Source organism: Alternaria arborescens, assembly GCF_004154835.1.
Source record: "Alternaria arborescens strain FERA 675 chromosome Unknown contig_78, whole genome shotgun sequence".
In the NCBI taxonomy this organism is placed as follows: Eukaryota; Fungi; Ascomycota; class Dothideomycetes; order Pleosporales; family Pleosporaceae; genus Alternaria; species Alternaria arborescens.
Window position 1 is genome coordinate 1 of NW_021167933.1, and position 17,364 is coordinate 17,364.

Here is a 17,364-nt window from a genome sequence, read left to right on the forward strand (position 1 = left end):
AACGTTGCATACGCTGTACAGCAATGTGGTATGTATGAATGGCTGCACGGAAGGAAAACTCGTATGAATATGCTTCGGTTTGCCGTAATGTAGAGACACTGTGAAGCCATAGTCGACATGTAATGGCACGCTTCAACCCCCGCTTGACAACATTGCTCAACGCAGACCTTGGTATGAGAAGAGTACATCCGCAAGTGAACAAATGGGATCTTTGTATTACCAAGAAGACTTTTCTCGAACATAGGAGCAAAGAGCCGAAGCTAAGAAGGGACTATGCACAGCAACAGCAGAAACAAGGAAAACGGGAGAATAGACCCAACACACATACACATCTCCCATCCCAAATCTCCGTTGTGCCTGCGAACGTCGCTAAATCACACATACAGACCAACCAACATCTCCAATTACTCACCAAAAACAACCATTTCAATACGGCGCCTTCGAGATACCACTTCCAACACTCTCCAAATCATCTTCATCATCCTCAACCCCAATACTATCCAAGAAGCCCGTGAAATCTGGTTTACTACTCGACAAGCCAGTCCCCCTTCTACGATCCCCACTCCTACCTCTGCTTACTCCACTCTTGACACTTCTACTCTTCTTCACCGCACCATTAGGCGCCGTCTTCGGTCTCGCAAAATCCCTAGCCTCGCTCTGCCCGTTGAGCAGATCCTCAGGAATAGGCGGCACAGGCGGCAAATTATCCATCGTATACGTACTTTGCCTTCCCCCACCTCCTCCTGCTGCTGCTGTCCCAAAGTTCATGGAAGTAGCTGTTGTCGGCCTGGGCGTAGAAGTAGCAGCCGGCGTAGTAGGCGATTCTGGATTCTGGACACCACCACTACTCTGCTGCTCCTCCTTGACCGGACCCGTAGTAATAAACGACGCGTCGGACAGAGAATGTACACTGACCATTGAATCACTTGTTGAGGAAGCGTCGTGGTCACTCAGACTCTTTCTTGCCCGATGGCTCGGTGCGCGGTGAGAGTATCCCGTCCTCGGTGCCCCACCATGACTTGTACTCAATGCCCGTCGCAAATCATCAACCCTGACTGTAGACCGCAGACTCGACGAAGAATTTGGTGTGTTGCCACCCGGACTTCTGCTCCGATTCGGACTCGACAATCGACCTACAAGCCCGTATGCTGCAGACGGCGGACGACTGTGCGCACGTCGTGGCGATTGAGCAGGCGAGCTACCATTGCTACTATCCAGGTTCTCATTTTGTACGTTGACGCCGAGGAAGTTGTTCTTCTGTGTCGCGGCGGTGTAATGCGTTCCTGTTTTCGATCCTGATATGGAAGCAGATGACGAGTCTTTTGTGTGGGATGATAGACAGCCGTCTCTCGTCCAGTCCGAGAGGAGATCTTCTCGGACTTTGAATGGGAGTTCAGGTGGGCCCTGGTGACTTGGAGGTTGCTGCACAGGTTGATGGATAGTAGGGATAGACGCATTGGCTCCGCGGCCAGGTGAGCCAGGGGGCGAAGAAGGCGGCGAGTATAGGGAAGTCGAGTAACCTTCCGATATCTTTTCGACCAAAGCTTCCCTGTTGTCAAATGGTTTCAGAGCTTCGTTCTCGACAATCTCTGCTGGTACAGCGACAGGTGTCGCATGGGGTGTTTCTATGAGCTCAATGGGCATGGGCGGGACGCGTATGCTCTTCATCCACAGACCCTTGCTGCTTCTACGCGAGATTTCGTTGTGCAGGGCACGTCCGACAGAGGAAACTTCGAAGTCCAGGGCTATACTTAGCGCCCAGAGGTAGCCATGTACCAAGCTGCCCAAGCGCAGTTTAGCACCTGGGTCTTTAATAGTTACGATATCTTCTTGTAGTCGCATGATCATTGGCAGTCCACTCCTCGCTGCGTTTACTCCGAGTCTATTAACTAGAGTGGTGAGCAGCAAGTGCAGAAGCAGGTAGTCGGCCTCAGAATCGACGTAGTGAAGCGCGTTCTCATAGACAGCTAGATGAAGCAGGGGCAAGAACGTGTCCCTACCACGTTTCGATACTTTCTCCCTGTTCGACGCATTCGAGACTGCACGTCTAGCCAACGCATTCTTATCGTTCTCCTTCTCCTTCCGCCTGTAGTTATCCACAATCTTCAGATCTTCCTTATTCTTCTCCGTATCAAGCCACGTAATCAGCGCGTCGACGTAGGCTTTCCTGACCTGGCCGCTTGGATCGCGCAGAAGCCATTGGGTGCCTTCCCAGACACTCACACCGACTTTGCTCCGCGACACAGATGCAGTTGAGCCGTCTGGTCTCCGTGCGTTTGCTGTCTTGATAATGGCTTTGACCGCAGCGAGAGCAGTGATACGTGCCGTTTCGAAAGAGAAGAAGCGGTCTACATGCGTCTTTTCTTGCATGCTGATCGAATCCGCAACGGCGTCTATAGCGCCTTCGGGGTTCTGTATTGCTTCAGTGGTGGAGGAAACGCTCGAGAGACGTGATGGCTTGAGGCGGCTCAGGATCGCTTCCACCATGTCAGAAATTTGGTCTGTATAGTACACATGTGTTGCGAGATCCGCCATGCATCTCTGTACGGTATCCAGAAGTTGTAGCCTCACGTTAGAGGGCTTCTTGACGACCTCCGTGACTACAGCGTCCAAATTAGTCGTCGAAGATTGGTTGCTAGGGTCTTTTTCTCCCACAACAGATGTTGTCTGCTGATGATGCGGTACAATGTTCGATCCTGGCCCACCAAGCTGAAGTAGTAGCAATGAGTGAGAGATGAGTCCGACCAGAACATCCATGACACTGAGTCCGATGAAGTTGATTGTCGAGGCTAGAAGATAGTCGATGATAGTCGCCAGAACCAGCTGTTGTTCGAGGTCATCTTCCACGATTGGACTACGAACCAGGGCTTCCACTGCGCCTACCAGGATTGTGTATCGGTCCTGTACAGGGACCCATGCACAGATCAAAGCCATGAGAGTAGTCGCCCAATGGCTGCTTTCGCTTGGGGTAGCCTCTTGTGAGCTCTTGATATGTGATGCGATAAACTTGAGCACTGCTGAGGTCGCAAGCCGAAGTTGCCCTCGATTTACACCCTGGAATATGCTCCTCAGTGCCTGAAGCGCAAGTACTCCAACCTCCTCTTCTGCAAGCTTATCCGCATCCTCGGTTGTTCCGGATGCCGCGATCGGGTCGCCGTCTTCATCGTCGGTCCGTGCAGTGGATACACTCTGCCGCCGCCGTAATGCCAGCTCCTTGTCGTGTTCGCCCTTGGTGGCTTCTCGTGCTTCCAACCTCTTGAGGTATGCACCACTCTCTGAATGTATGTTGACAAGTATGACTGGTATGACGGCGCCCAATTGACGCCCTGTCTCGGACCCTAATGACTCGGACGAGGCAATCGCCTTCAGGGCCTGGAGTCCCGCCTTGCGGTATCTGACTGCAACAGGCCAGCTGACTGGTGTCTTGCCCGTCTTGACAGTCTCCTTGGACGCGAACTGAGCGTACAACTGCACAATCTCCTCGTACTTCTTGATATAGTCCTGGTCGGCCGCGAGGGCGGCGGGATCCTGATGCGCGCATAGAGCTTCAAACGTCGGCACTGATTCCTCCACCATGGTAACGTCGTTTGAGTTGAGAATGGTTCGCAGGATGTGCAGTACGGCACTCGCATAGAGGGGAAGATCGCGCGGGCATTTCTCAATCAGCGCCCTGACAATCTGCAGCGTAACCTGCACATTGCCTGTCCTGACTTTCCACACATCCTTGGTCGCCCTCTTGTCTAGGAAGTCGACCACCTTTTGCAGCTTACTGCGGCGAGTGCTCGCGTAGAAGAGCAGATAGCTGAGCTCGCTCGAATTGGCCTTTGCTTCGGCATCGCTCTTCTGGACTTTCGGGTAGCATTTGAGGACCAGGACCTGGTGCTTGGGGCGACACGCCTGGCGCGCTGCGTTCATTGAAGCTCAGAGCGGTGAAGTTGCGGATTCGAGAAGAAGTAAGCGTTGCGCGGCGGCGGCGGCGGCGATGCGATGACGAACAGCGGGGGAGGGTGAGTCGTGGGTTTTTAGGATAGCAGGGAGATGGAATGGGCGGGAGATTCAAGGTCGCTGCATTATTCGGGCTTCGCTTCCTTGGCTAGCACAGGTGCATGCATGTGCAAACGGACGGTCGCGGAGAAAGGAGAGTAAGTTAGTCTAGGGTCTGGGTGTGGATAAACATGTTCGGCCGTATCCATGTCCGACGACCCAGAGATGTGGTCACTGCCCAACGTCGCCCGCCAAGCCCCAACAACACCAAAAGATAGCCGCGGTTTGGTGAAACCGCCATATTGCTTCTAGGCTACATTTACTTGTACCTCCCCTCAAATTCGGCCTTTTGCTTCTCTCTGGCAGCCTTCTTTTGCTCATTCAGAGCGCTGCCTATGTGCCCGCGACCTTGCCAGTGCATCTTACGTTGCGATTCATCGTTCAACTCTCTTCTAACTCTAACCCTACTTTGTCGTAACGCCGGATCTGGCGTCATGAACCCGTCCGTCTCCGCATCCCTCTTAAGATACTTGGTCTCTTCGCCACCGTACGTGACCTTCCCACCCTTTCCATATTTTGCCCGAGCCTGCTCTTTCGGCAAGCCCGTGTTGGTCGAGTAAGCATCCATCCCGGATTCTCTCAACTTCCCGCGCATTATCTTTGGCAACATGGCTTGTTTGCCTTGCTTGACGGAGTGCGCAACTGCACCCTTGATTTTGAATATCCGGTTGTTGAGCCCTTCATGACCAGGCGCGTCTGGGTTTCCAGCCACCCATTGCACTGAGCGTCCGTCACTCACAGGTTCAATTACATAGGCTGTGCCTTTAGGCATTCCCTTCATGATAAAGTCTGGTCGCAGATGTGGGAAATGCGAGTGCATCCATTGCCAGCGGCGAGGATTTGCTGCCATGATCCTTTCCTCTTTTAGCAGCGGTCTGCCTTGTAAGCGGAGGCGAAACTCTACAGGGCAGCCATGCTCGAGGAATTGGTATGCGCGATCCAATGATAGCCTGTAGAATTCGGTTGGACTGGACTCGTTCAAGATGATGTTTTTGAGCCCTCCAATATTTTTGCCCTTCTTAGTTTGGAGTTTCGTGAACGTGTGTGCTTTGGTGATGGAGAATTCCCTCAAGTTTTCTGGTACACTCATGCTCGCCTCGCCCTGATCCTCATTGTCCAAATATCCTTGCGCCATCCCTTTCTTCAGCGCATCCATACACCAGAGCATTTCTCCATCTTTAACATGGTTGTCGTAGAGCTCTTGTAACGAGATGTTGTCCGCTATCAAGCCCTCCTTTGCGCCCTTCTTGGTCGTCTCCCATAGTCTGACCTTGTGTGACAAGTCTTCCAATCGCGGAAATTCATACGGAGTGAACGTTAGGACCTTGTGTTGACCGAGGACTGTCTTGGCCTTGGCCGTTTTGTATAGGTTGAGCGCACGGCGTTGCTCAAGGCGTTGGGTGAGACATGCAGGGCGCGGGACGTGAGAGGCGCATTGCGGGCGGTATAATGTTTGGAGAGCGCGTATCGGTACTTGTACCGGTGGTAGAAGGAGCGATCGAAATTCAACAGTCGGTATCCGTATCTTTGGTGGCATAGTGACGCGATGAAAGGAAGCGTGGACCCTGTGCGAGACTGGAAGTTCCGATCTTGACTCAGGTTTCCCACTTATCCTTGCATCCATGACGTCGCGTAGCGAAACAGATGATTCGCAGTAACCATCACTTGGCATTCAGGGCAAGAACACTCATGCAAGGAGCTTGACTGCTTCATCACTACTTCTACATTGGTTTCAAGATGGTTGTACAAGGCTACATGTGCACTACGAGGCCGCACCTACGATACTCATCCGCCTACGTCCGCATTGGCACCAAAAAGCTTGCAGCCGTCTCGTCACTACCTGTATACTGCATCTGAGACCCAGATGGGAACGCAGCTTCCCAATCGATTCCTAGACCGAATGGATTGTACGACGGGTAGTTCCAGGAGCCCCAATCGATCGTAGGCTCGGGAATGAACGACGGAGCATCTGGCTCGACAATCGGAGTAGGCTCGGGTAGAGGCGGGGCATGGGGCGCACTACTTATAGAAATGGCGCTACTACGTCGCGTCGGGTTGAAAGATGTCGGTTGCGCTTGATTCAGCAGATCTTGCTCGCAACGGCGCACGATTTGGGCCACGCGCTGCATAATCTCTCGCTCGACAGGACTAGGTACTTGTCCGGCCTCGACAAGCAGTTCTTGATGTACGCGATGCAGAAGATCTCTGCGGAAGCGTCGCGATGTTTCGCTTGGTGAATCGCAATCGTAGACTGATACATATTAGCAGATTACAGCTACACGCCACAGCAAGACGACATACATGGACTGGGTATCTCAGCGTCAGCCACATCTGGAAAGAGGACCTGATATACGTCTCTCCACTTGTCCTCCTCTAGCATATACGCAGGGGTGCGCTTCTTCAGGGTCCGAATAGTCTCACGGTCGATTCCTTCAATTTCCCGAGGCGGTGAATTCTCGCACTGTCGCAGACGTACGTGAGTTGATTGCGCCTTGTCTGAAGTGAAGGTCTCGTAGCAGATTGGACAAAATATCGGCTGGGAATGTGATCGATAGAGGTGTTCTTTCATTCGATGGACGGATGGCCAACCAGGTCCAGGACAAGTGCGCCTGTTGCGATACCTGTCCGGTTCATGTTTGTAGAACGGACACGCAAACTTTGCTCCAGTCTCAGAATCGTCGGTGGTAGTTGCCGTGGAGCCTCGGCGTCGCTTGTTTGAACCATCATCGTCATCGTCCTCTGGTGGCGGACTGCCTTCTGAACGGGACTTGCGTTTGGTTCCTGAGCTCACTGATGTTTTACGACTGCTCTGGCTTGAAGAGAGTGTGCCTCTACCTTGGGTGTGCGCGGCTTTACTTCCCGCACATTGCTTGTAAGCCGCGTTGCGGAGGTTGATCTCGACTTTGCGTAAGATAAGGTCAATAATCTTCAGGATGGAAGTCGGAAAACGCCGTATAGCCTTCACATTATGATCCATCTCGTCGTCACTAAAGTCGGTGTTGGTATGCATGTCGCAACTGCTCGTGGATGAGATGGAAACGATGGATGTTACTCGTTCCCTAGGGCGCTTGCTGGATGGGAGATTGTCGTTGATCCACCGCTCTATATCTTCATCGTCCGACGAATGCCTATCTTTAGGGGTATCCTTACGTGGAAAGTCAAGCAAAGTCCCGACAGGTCCTATTTTTGGAGCCTCTGGAGATGTGGATTGGAGGAATGCCTGACTGATGATGAGTTCTGCAGGGTTGCTAGTGACGCAGTTCTGGCTAGCCAACCAAGGCCTATCGACGTAGCATTTCTTAGGAAAGGTAGCTTTGTTGTTGACAAGAATGCTCGGCACAGGTGGAAGGGGTGCGAAAAGAATGCCTGCTGCATCGTTAGCGATCTGAGCTTCTGCCAGGACTTGTAGTAGGATGTACCCTGATCCAACGTCCCCGCTTCCAAGGGCGAGAGGGAATCAGGATCGCTGTTATAACCCGAATCACGCGTCCTGGAGGAAGACAGCGAATCCCTTCTATATGTCCGCTTGGTCGTGCTCAGTCTTGTTAAGCCGGCTTGCGCATGGCTATTTGATGCCATGGCGAACATTGCGCAAATTGGTAAAAGAAGTCTACGGCAAGTGCTCGTACTCGTAGTACAGAGAGTAAGATGTTTTGTGAGCAAGAGAAGACGGCAACGGTTCCGGGGACATGACGGCGTTCTTGAAGGATGCCTGAAAGGCTGTCACAAGCTTTTAGATGCACTGCGCGAATGCGCAAACGTGGGAACAGAAGCTGACATTTTCCGTCCATCCGTCATCAACCGGTGTCCAGGCACGGGAGGACTGCGTACCAATCGTCGCAATCCATGATGCGTCGGGACAACGGCGTTGCGGCAGATACGGCATGACCATCAGGGCGTAGGTGGCTGAGCAGTATTGATATGTGAGGTGGTCGTAGCACGAACTCGGACCGGGTGGAATGCACCAATGAGACACATCGTGGGCGGGCACTACAAGGCAAGTGGAATGTGGGGTTGCGACGTTGTCAACCTCAGCTGCACCTTGTTCATCTCTTCGTCTTGTTTGTGCTTGTAACAACATTGGGTTGGATGTGAGTGGCTGACGAGGCGATGCCAGCTCGCTCAGGGCGTCTAGACCGGGAACGACTCCACATCCGACAAAAAAACGAGAAATCCACGCACGATGCCGTCCACCACAACCACGGCAACGCAACCAGACCTTGACGAACGCAAAAAGTTGGACTTGCAGGGAATCGAACCCTGGACCACTCCCATGCTAAGGGAGTATTATACCACTAAACCACAAGCCCGATTTTCCTTTTTTGGAGATCTTTGAGAACTTGATGACTAAGTGGGCTTCCAGAAGCTTTATATCTTGGTGTTTTGCCCCCAATCTATCACTCTTAGCAGGTTCCAACTTAGACGCGAGAAGAAGTGTTTGCTTGAAACCAGTACTTGCGACTAGCCGAGAAAGATTGTCAATTAGCGTCCGCTAGTATTCGTATGCGGCATGTTGAGGAAGCCTTGGTCTAACGTTGTCGTTAGAAGCCGAGGATGTTTCGGGCCATATTCGTTCGTATCAAGCCGTTGCTTGCAGACCTACAGAATCTGCCAGTCTGGCCCGGAGGTATGCGATATGGGAGGTTGGTCGGACGACGCTGATGATGGAGACAGTCGTTGGGAAGTACCTGGAAGCTCAATCAGGCTTAGCATCACGTGTAAGCACAGCACCAAGCTATCATCAACAACAACAAACACAGGGCATGACAAGGTCATTGCCATGTCTGTAGAGCAAAAGGCCGCGAAATTGACCGAACTCTGGAGTCGCGCAGACAACAAATTTGGGCCAGACTTGGGCCTCGGAAACTAATGTCGGGACGATGCAGTGGCAGTGACATGCGTGGGTCTTCCCAGCGGGAATGACTCGCGTCAACAGATGTTGTTGTGAGAACAACACCTTCACAAGACCCCTATCGCCCTTTAGACGAGCTTGAGAGCTGGCTTAGGATCCTGGGACGTGAGGCTCGATACAATGGTAGTTTGCCGTAAACATGTCGAGAAGAAGAAGTGCTTGAAGAATGCCGGACTGGGGTAGGGTTGCGCAGCTATGACGCTCGCGGCGCGCGAAACACGTGCGCCCAAGATTCCTGGGCATTGGCTGCGCGACGCTCCCCACCAGCTAGACCCAGCTTCATTGCTTCATTCTCCATAATCTGCAATCCTGCATGCAGAGCTTTCCGGCACCGGCAGCTCTTATATCTTAGCTATTGCTACTGCAGGTTGCAATTGCTTGGTGCTTCCACTTTTCTAAGCCATGAAGTTCGGTACGACACTGCGCAAGAGCGTGTATGCGCCATGGAAGGACAAATACATCGACTACGACAAGCTCAAGAAGCTGTTGAAAGACAACGAGGACGACGATTCCTGGACTGCCGACGACGAGAGCGCGTTTGTTGATGAGCTGGCCAACGTGCAACTGGAAAAGGTGCACAACTTCATCACCGACATCTCGCAGAAGCTGCGCGACCGGACCACGGCCTGCGAGAAGAAGCTGGANCCATTGGCCATAGGGATCCAGGCGGAAGACAAGGAGGACGGCAAGGGAGACAAAGAGAACAAGGACGGCAAGGGCGAGGGCTTGCTGAGCGACGCGTCGGGCGATGCGTCCAAGAAGCCGGAGCCCAGCCAGCAGGAGAGGGAGAAGATACTGAAGGAAGTTTTGCGCGAGCTGGACAACATCACAAAGGAGACCAAGGAGCTGGAGAGCTTCAGCAGGGTCAACTTCACGGCTGTCATCAAGGCTACCAAGAAGCACGACAAGCTCCGCGGCAGCTCCTACCGCCTGCGGCCCTTCATCGATGCGCGCATTGCTCGCCACCCTCTCCACACCGAGGATGCCTCGCCGCTGCTGTACAGGCTGTCGGCGCTATACTCTTTCGTCCGACAGAGCCTGGAGGGCAAGTCCAAAGAGGCTCTCTCCTTTGCCGAGAGCAGCACCGACGGCGAGGGCTTCACCTCACACAAGTGTACGACACGAGCCCTCTCATTTGCAACTATCTGCTGACACGAAACAGTCTGGGTCCACATGGACAACCTATTTGAAGTCAAGACCGTCATCCTCCGCCGTCTTCCCGTCCTCGTCTACAACCCCCAATCAGCCAAGGTTGCTGAAGGCACTCAGCGCGACCCTACAATCACGTCCATCTACTTCGACAACCCCAACTTCTCCCTCTATTCGGACAAGGTCAACGGCAAGCCCGATGCCTCTTCGCTACGCCTCCGGTGGTACGGCCAACTTGGCGAGAAGCCCGAGATCATGTTCGAGAAGAAGGTCATCAAGGAGGGCAACGCCGCTGAGGAGGTGCGCTTCCCCATCAAGGCCAAATACGTGCAGGCTTTCCTCGAGGATAGGTACCACATGGAAAAGAGCATCGACAAGATGACCTATCGCCCCAACAAGAACCAGGAGGAGATTGACAAGTTCAAGAAGGCCGTTGGAGATATCCAGGGCTTCGTCAAGGAACAAAAGCTGCAGCCCATGTTGCGCGCCAACTACACCCGCACTGCGTTCCAAATCCCTGGCGACGATCGTGTCCGCATCTCTCTCGACACCAACCTTGCCCTCATACGCGAAGACGCACTCGACGATGACAGACCCTGCCGGGAGCCCGACGACTGGCACCGCCGCGACATTGACAACGGGCAAATGGAGTTCCCTTTCAAGACACTCAAGAAGGGCGAGCTGCACAAGTTCCCCTACGCCTTGCTCGAAATCAAAGTCAAGGGTATGAAAAAGTACGAGTGGATCGAAGACTTGATGCACAGTCATCTCGTCAAGGAATCCCCCCGCTTCTCAAAGTTTGTCCATGGTGTCGCCAAGCTGTTTGAAGATAATGTTCATACATTCCCCTTCTGGCTCAGCGAGGTCGACAACGATATCAGGAAGGAGCCTGAGAAGGCGTTTGACGATGAGCAGGAGAAGAAGCGCAAGGCGGCCGAGGACGAGTTTGCAGTCGGATCTCTATTTGGCGCAAAGGCTAGTCCTAGCTACCGTGCTTCCATCGCTTCCCCCGTCGGCTCGCCAGCTGCAACACGCTCCGTACCCAAGAGCGCGTCTGCCGCAGCGCACTCCATGCCCGTTGTTAAACCCCCCTTTCCGACGATTGGCAGTCACCTTTCTCAGCGCAGTCAACGCAACGGAGATACCCAAGACAACAGTAACAACACCAACGCCCGCATAGACGAGGAAGCCGACTCAGACGATGAAGACACCCTCCTCCTTGCCGGCAACCAAAATGGCAAAGCCTCCAAAGCAAGTGGTCTAGCCTCCCTCTTCCCATCCTTCTCCACCTCCAAATATGCCCGCAAACAAGCTTCAACCCGTAAGATCCAACTGCCCCCTGGTATCCGGGACCCGGGTGTCTGGATCAAAGACCAGGGCCCCGTGCGCGTAGAAGCAAAAGTCTGGCTCGCGAATCAACGTACATTTATCAAGTGGCAGCACGTCTCCGTCCTCTTGGCATCACTCTCTCTTGGCCTGTACAATGCGGCAGGTGAGGGCAATGATATCGCGCGCGCGTTGGCGGTCGTGTATACGTGTATTGCAGCTTTCACTCTCGCGTGGGGGTATGCGATGTATATCTACCGTGCGAAGCTCATTAGGGAGAGGAGTGGGAAGGACTTTGATGCTGTCACTGGGCCGCTTGTGGTGTGTGTGGGTTTGGCTGTGGCGTTGTGCTTGAACTTTGGTTTCAAGTACGATGCCTTGGTCAAGGAGAGGCAGCATCATTTGCATCATCATCATGGTGCCGCGAATGCTAGTTTTGGGGAGCAGATGGAGCTTAGAGTCTAAACAAGACGACAAGATTCTTGCTTGAGTTTGGGATGGTGGAGACTGTGTGTGTGTGCTAGGTGAAGAGGTAAAGGGATGAGTGGGTTGTTTTTCTGTACCAAGATTGATGCTGTTAGACGCTGTTTTCTTACGCAAAGTGACTCGGAAAAGGAGCCACTGTTGGTCTTGATGTCTATGTACTTTGGAGTAGGTGTTGTACGTGTAAAATAGTGAACTAATGGTAGAATGAAGTGTACATGTCAGCGCTATGACGGAATAGTTCAAACTGCTGTGTTCCGGGTGTAGCTTCACACAAGAGCGTACAGAGGGAAGTCATGGTTCGTGACGTGCAACCTTCTTTATACAGATGACAACCACACTAGATGTGATATTGAATCGAGTGATCTATTCGCTTATTAGTCGCCGAAGGCATATTAAATCTCTTCTTCAGCCTATCAAAGGATTTACCCGTGGGCGGCTTGTGTGTTTGTCCCCTCGTAGACGGTCTTGCGCTTCATAGGGCGGCTTACATTGTGATGTGTAATGATCGATCGATAGATTGGAAGACTGCTTGTGTTAATCTGTTTGGAGAAGGTCACGAATAAGAGTACATATTAGTCATTCCAGGGGCAATGAGAGCGTTGGGTTGATAGCGATGGCCGTGGTCACGTCCTCTTCCGGCCTGAAGGTATCACATCAATTAAGAACCTTCAGGGCGAGAGCTAGTGGGATGAAAGCGCCGCAGTATCCGTTCTTGATTGAACAAACGGTTTGTTCATCTGAGATCCGCATCCTTTAGGAATTTCCATGACAAGAAGCCTGAAGACGCAGATCTGGCAGGTTCTATTCCTGCGGTAGTATCGGTGGACGTGACGATCAACTCAAACGCAACATGAAGAGATGTCTTGGAAATAGGAACCCCCCTTGGTGGTACGTACTTTCCACAGCTGATCACCTTCCCATCATCACAAAAACATGTGCAACGGCCATGCGACAGTTGCATCGTAAAACGAGTTCTCCGCATTTCTCCATCGTTTTGTGCAACAGGTGTGTCGTCGACTATAAATATGGGAGAGAAGAAACATTAATGGACAAAAAGGATACCAGCCTCAGGTACCACTAGTGTAGTGGCTGGTGCAGTGGTGACAGGGCAGGTGGTTGGCGGATGCATTAGTTTTGCGTTTCGTTTCGCACGCTCAAGCTTTGTGGATGGTGCTTGATCCCGAACACCATCTGCATTCTCGGTGCTGCGCACATGGCTATGCTCCTCTCAAACTCGTCAAACATTTCTTGCTCTTGCCACCAGCCCCATATTCCAGATCGTTCTCGCCGAGGATTGTAAAAACAGGCGTCCAACGACGACATCGTGCTGTAGTTGAACCAAGATTTGACAGCTCCTAGTTCCCACGATTAGCCGGAAGAAAATGTGACGTTCTTGATTTGGCGTAGCACAGACCTCGGGCGGCGACGGAAAAAGCAAGGCTGCTGAGGCTACCGAAAGGAACGTGAAACGTGAGCCGACCTTGCAGGCATGTAAGGCCCACAGACCGGGCGCCGAACGGTTTTGGTAATGTTAGTTTTCGTACGCTGCTATGTCTGTAGGTACAGAGCTAGGCGTGTCGTCATGTAGTGGTAGTCTAGCTGTAGGCTTGAACTTCGCGCGAGAGCCATAGTTCAAGGTGTCACCCTTCGAGACACAAGTCTGCCGGCACCGCTTAAAGCGGATGTGGCAAGGCAGAAAGCTCCACAAGGATGGTGATCGTACCCAGGTGTCCAAGGGGCGCATGACTTTTGCAATAAACTGGACATTTGCCAGCCGGTCCCAATTTACACGGGATGTAAGGACGCGTAAAGCTTCAATACTATACAAGATCCAAAGGAACCGCGTAACACGGCAGGAGTCGCCGACAGAGTTTCCCGCGATGAACAATGTTGCGGTGACCGATCTCGACAGCGCGTCGTTGAGCGGACGATGAGGTGGTCATGCATTGGGTCGTCGAAGGAGTGGAGCGAGTGGCTAGGATGCGCCTTGACGATCTGCAGGCACAGACTGCCAAGGCTTCCACTTTTGACATCAACCACCCGTCGTCCCGCTTACCATGACATTGTAAAAACGACACCGACGAGTCAAGAGGGGTTGCGCATCTCTTATCTCTCTTATTCGGCATCGTGGTATTTACAAAATACTTGATGATAGCGAAGCATGTCTTCGAGACGGCTCGATGATGAGGATTGACCGCCGGACAGACCCTGTGTCAAAAATCACTATACTTTTTGCTGCATATAGGCTACGGCCCTAGCTCAAATGCGGCTCTCTGCTGCACACCATCTAACCATGATTGCTCTGTGGATCCCGGGAAAAGCCCCGCATATTGAAGCGGAAAAGGACGTGAATGTAATTGGTGTCACGGCGTCGAAAGCACGTTTGTGCTCGGTTTGTGGGTTAGTGTTCAAACGATGCGGACCGGCCTGTCAGTATTTGTACGCGAGCGGATCCTTGGTGCGTCACTCCAGTATACTACCAACCTCCTAGTGGCGCGTGTCGATTTTCCCTTTTCTTAAGAGAGGGCTGTGGGCTGTTCCGTTCCGCTGTCAACCAACTCCTCCTAGGCCACACTCCCACGACCTTTAGGAGTACTTTATCCAGGACAGAGGGAAAGTACAGCCTGGACTTGTTTGCCGGCCGTTTGCATCTGCAAGTTTCCGGACTTGGTGCTGCACGTGACTGTCAGCCTCGTGCTCACCTCTCACCTCGCGGCGTATAGAGCAGGCGCGCTCGACCCCCCGCCAAACAACACTTGCTCGACCTCTCCTTCCATCTTCTCCCCTCATCCACACCCATCACACTCGCTATTACTGGTCTGGCAATTCTATTCGCTTCAAGTTATCCCCATATCTTGCCCAGTAAACAACCTCAACCCAGCATGAAAAGCTCCGCCCTGCTCGCCGCCATCGGCGCTGCATCACTGGCTGTCGCCTCTCCCGTCCTGCCCTCGCGGACTCAACCCCAGGTCGAAGCTCGCCAGGCCAATGGTACCACTCCACCATGTGCTCAAGTCTCCAACTACGTCTACGGCGATGGCACTCAACCCGCCATAATGACTATTCCTGCTCAGATGGCTTGGGACTGCATCAACGACGTTCCTTTCAACGCTTCATCAGGAAAGCGACTTCTTCAAGCACTCCGACCTTACATTGAGTGGCAGAGCACTCTTGCTGAGCTGAAAAACCCACCTGCCGAGTACTCTGAGAAGGTACAGCCTCCCGTCGATATCTTTGGCGGACTCGACACCATGGACCGATACATCGACGCCGGTTACTACAAGAATGAGTACGACTTTGGCTGGAGTCTCTACACCCTGATCCAATCCGCTCACGATGGACATTTCTCCTACATTCCCGACTCGGTTGGTTCCATCTTCACCTGGGGCCGCCCTATCCCTCTAGTCTCAGTCTCCGAGGACGGAGAGCAGCTGCCCGCAGTCTTTGTCTTTGCTGATGTTCTCGGTATGCAATATAACAACATCTCCTACACACCATCTCCTGTTGTTCGTATCGACGACAAGGACGCGAGCGAGTTTCTCGAGGATCTCAGCCAGCTTGGCTCTCTCCAGGATCGCGATGCTCTCTACAACAACGTCTTCTACGAGCTCGCCCAGGTCAGCCTTGGTAGTCAAGGTAGCGGAACTGGTATGTTCACTGGAGGTGGCCGTGGACGCTGGGTCTACCCTGGTGCCACCACAACTCTGCACTTCGCCAACGGCTCTTCCTATACTATGGAGAACTACGCTCGCCCTGCTATTCCGTTCCGCGGAATCGCTAATGGTGAAGACTTGGCCAAGAAATGGTTCAGCTACGGCTCCGCAGGTCCTTCGTTCGCCGATACACGTGCCCAGTCAGACGAAGAGGAGGCCTCCACTCTTGCTGCTGGCGCCGCAGCTCCTGGTTTTCCCACCCCCCAAGCCGCTGGCCCTATGAACCTTATCAACGGCTTCTACATCGACGCTACTGGTTATGAAGATGTTGCGGTATTGCAAGTGCCCAACTTTGTCGGATCTAGTTCCGCCGAGATTCCTTTCCAGCAGCTCACCCAAAATTTTATCCCCAAGGCCCTTGCTGACGGAAAGACCAAACTCATCATCGATCTACAAGCCAACGGTGGTGGCACTATTCTTCAAGGCTATGACATGTTCAAGCAATTGTTCCCCGACATCGAGCCCCAAGGTACCAACCGATGGAGGGCGTTTGAAGCTTTGGACCTTGTCGGACAGGCCACAAGCAAGTTTTCGAGCCAGTTCCCTCGGGAGTACAGCAGCAACCGTACCATTGCTTTCGCTCAGTCCTCTTACTTTGATTACCACATGGATATGAAGGCTGACGGTACACCATTTTCTTCGTGGGACGAGAAGTTCGGTCCTCATGAGGTTAATGGTGAGCTATACACTACGCAAAATCAATGGAACCTCTCTGACGTCTACGTTCCTTACGTGTCTGGCGGCATCAACGTTACTGGCTATGGTCCCCTGGCCAACGTTACAGGACCGCCAAAGTTTGCAGCAGAGAACATTGTCATCGTGACCGACGGCTATTGTGCGTCCACTTGCACCATCTTCAGCGAGTTGATGAAGCAGCAGGCGGGCGTCAAGACCATCGCTATGGGCGGTCGCAGCAACAAGAACCCCATCCAGGCCATCGGTGGCGTCAAGGGCGTCAACAACTATGCATTCGGCTTTATCCAGCAGACCGTACAATACGCCGTCAAGTTCGACCCTTCGCTCAACGAATCCATTTTGGTAGACGACTACTACAGCGACATTGTCTTCTCCCGTGCCGTCAGTGGAGCCGGGGGCGTCAACACCCGAGACGGTCTTCGTGCGAACGATACATCAGGTGTGGCGCTGCAGTTTCAGTACGAGGAGGCTGACTGCCGTCTCTACTACACACCAGAGATGACAGTTGATATCACGGCGCTGTGGAAGTCGGCTGCTGATGCTCAGTGGAAGAACAGCGGCAAGTGTATTGGTAGCAGCAGTTACGGCGGTGATGGGAAGCGTGCTGCTATTCCCAAGATCAGCAAGGTTACGACGAAGCTAAGCCCGCCTGTTGCGAGAGTCAAGGCCGCGAAGGTGGAGACGATGAGGAGGGTCAAGGCGTTTGAGAAGACTTTTGACTTGGAGACCAAGTGTGGGCTCAAGGGAGATGGGTTCATGGAGCCGTAAGCGTGGTCTTGTTACTACGAAGGAAGTCATGATTCGATTGTCTCTTTTCTCTATCTCTCTCTCAAATAAGCGTGGAGTTTATGGCGCCTGGATCTCAAAAGAAAAAAAGGTCGTCTTTGTTTGCATTAGGGATTAATGTGTATTGATTGGGCAAAAGGGTAGTAGTGAGTATGGTATATAGCTTGTTAGACACCAGACACCGTTGGTGCATCATTAAAATACCCCTATGATTTGATCATTGTATTTCTTTTCTGGTCGAAGTTGTTGTGG

General features: G+C 52.7%; 5 protein-coding genes across 5 annotated transcripts; 2 read left to right on the top strand and 3 right to left on the bottom strand.

The window, feature by feature from the left end:
- Nucleotides 1-426: 426 nt before the first annotated feature.
- AA0111_g12396 (hypothetical protein) lies at nucleotides 427-3,915 on the bottom strand (the record flags this gene model as incomplete). The annotated part of the gene is made up of 1 exon (XM_028646370.1): nucleotides 427-3,915. The coding sequence occupies one exon, from the start codon at nucleotides 3,913-3,915 to the stop codon at nucleotides 427-429; it is 3,489 nt and encodes a 1,162-aa protein (XP_028499986.1).
- A 388-nt stretch (nucleotides 3,916-4,303) lies between these two features.
- On the bottom strand, nucleotides 4,304-5,581 carry AA0111_g12397 (hypothetical protein; the record flags this gene model as incomplete). Its single annotated transcript, XM_028646371.1, has 1 exon — nucleotides 4,304-5,581. The coding sequence occupies one exon, from the start codon at nucleotides 5,579-5,581 to the stop codon at nucleotides 4,304-4,306; it is 1,278 nt and encodes a 425-aa protein (XP_028499987.1).
- Nucleotides 5,582-5,837: 256 nt separating this feature from the next.
- On the bottom strand, nucleotides 5,838-7,623 carry AA0111_g12398 (hypothetical protein; the record flags this gene model as incomplete). Its single annotated transcript, XM_028646372.1, has 3 exons — nucleotides 5,838-6,295; nucleotides 6,346-7,410; nucleotides 7,464-7,623. The coding sequence occupies 3 exons, from the start codon at nucleotides 7,621-7,623 to the stop codon at nucleotides 5,838-5,840; spliced, it is 1,683 nt and encodes a 560-aa protein (XP_028499988.1).
- A 1,735-nt stretch (nucleotides 7,624-9,358) lies between these two features.
- AA0111_g12399 (Vacuolar transporter chaperone 2) lies at nucleotides 9,359-11,896 on the top strand (the record flags this gene model as incomplete). Its single annotated transcript, XM_028646373.1, has 2 exons — nucleotides 9,359-10,070; nucleotides 10,119-11,896. 2 exons carry the CDS (start codon nucleotides 9,359-9,361, stop codon nucleotides 11,894-11,896), a joined length of 2,490 nt encoding a protein of 829 aa, XP_028499989.1.
- A 2,903-nt stretch (nucleotides 11,897-14,799) lies between these two features.
- AA0111_g12400 (hypothetical protein) lies at nucleotides 14,800-17,094 on the top strand (the record flags this gene model as incomplete). The annotated part of the gene is made up of 1 exon (XM_028646376.1): nucleotides 14,800-17,094. One exon carries the CDS (start codon nucleotides 14,800-14,802, stop codon nucleotides 17,092-17,094), a length of 2,295 nt encoding a protein of 764 aa, XP_028499990.1.
- Between the last annotated feature and the right edge of the window lie 270 nt (nucleotides 17,095-17,364).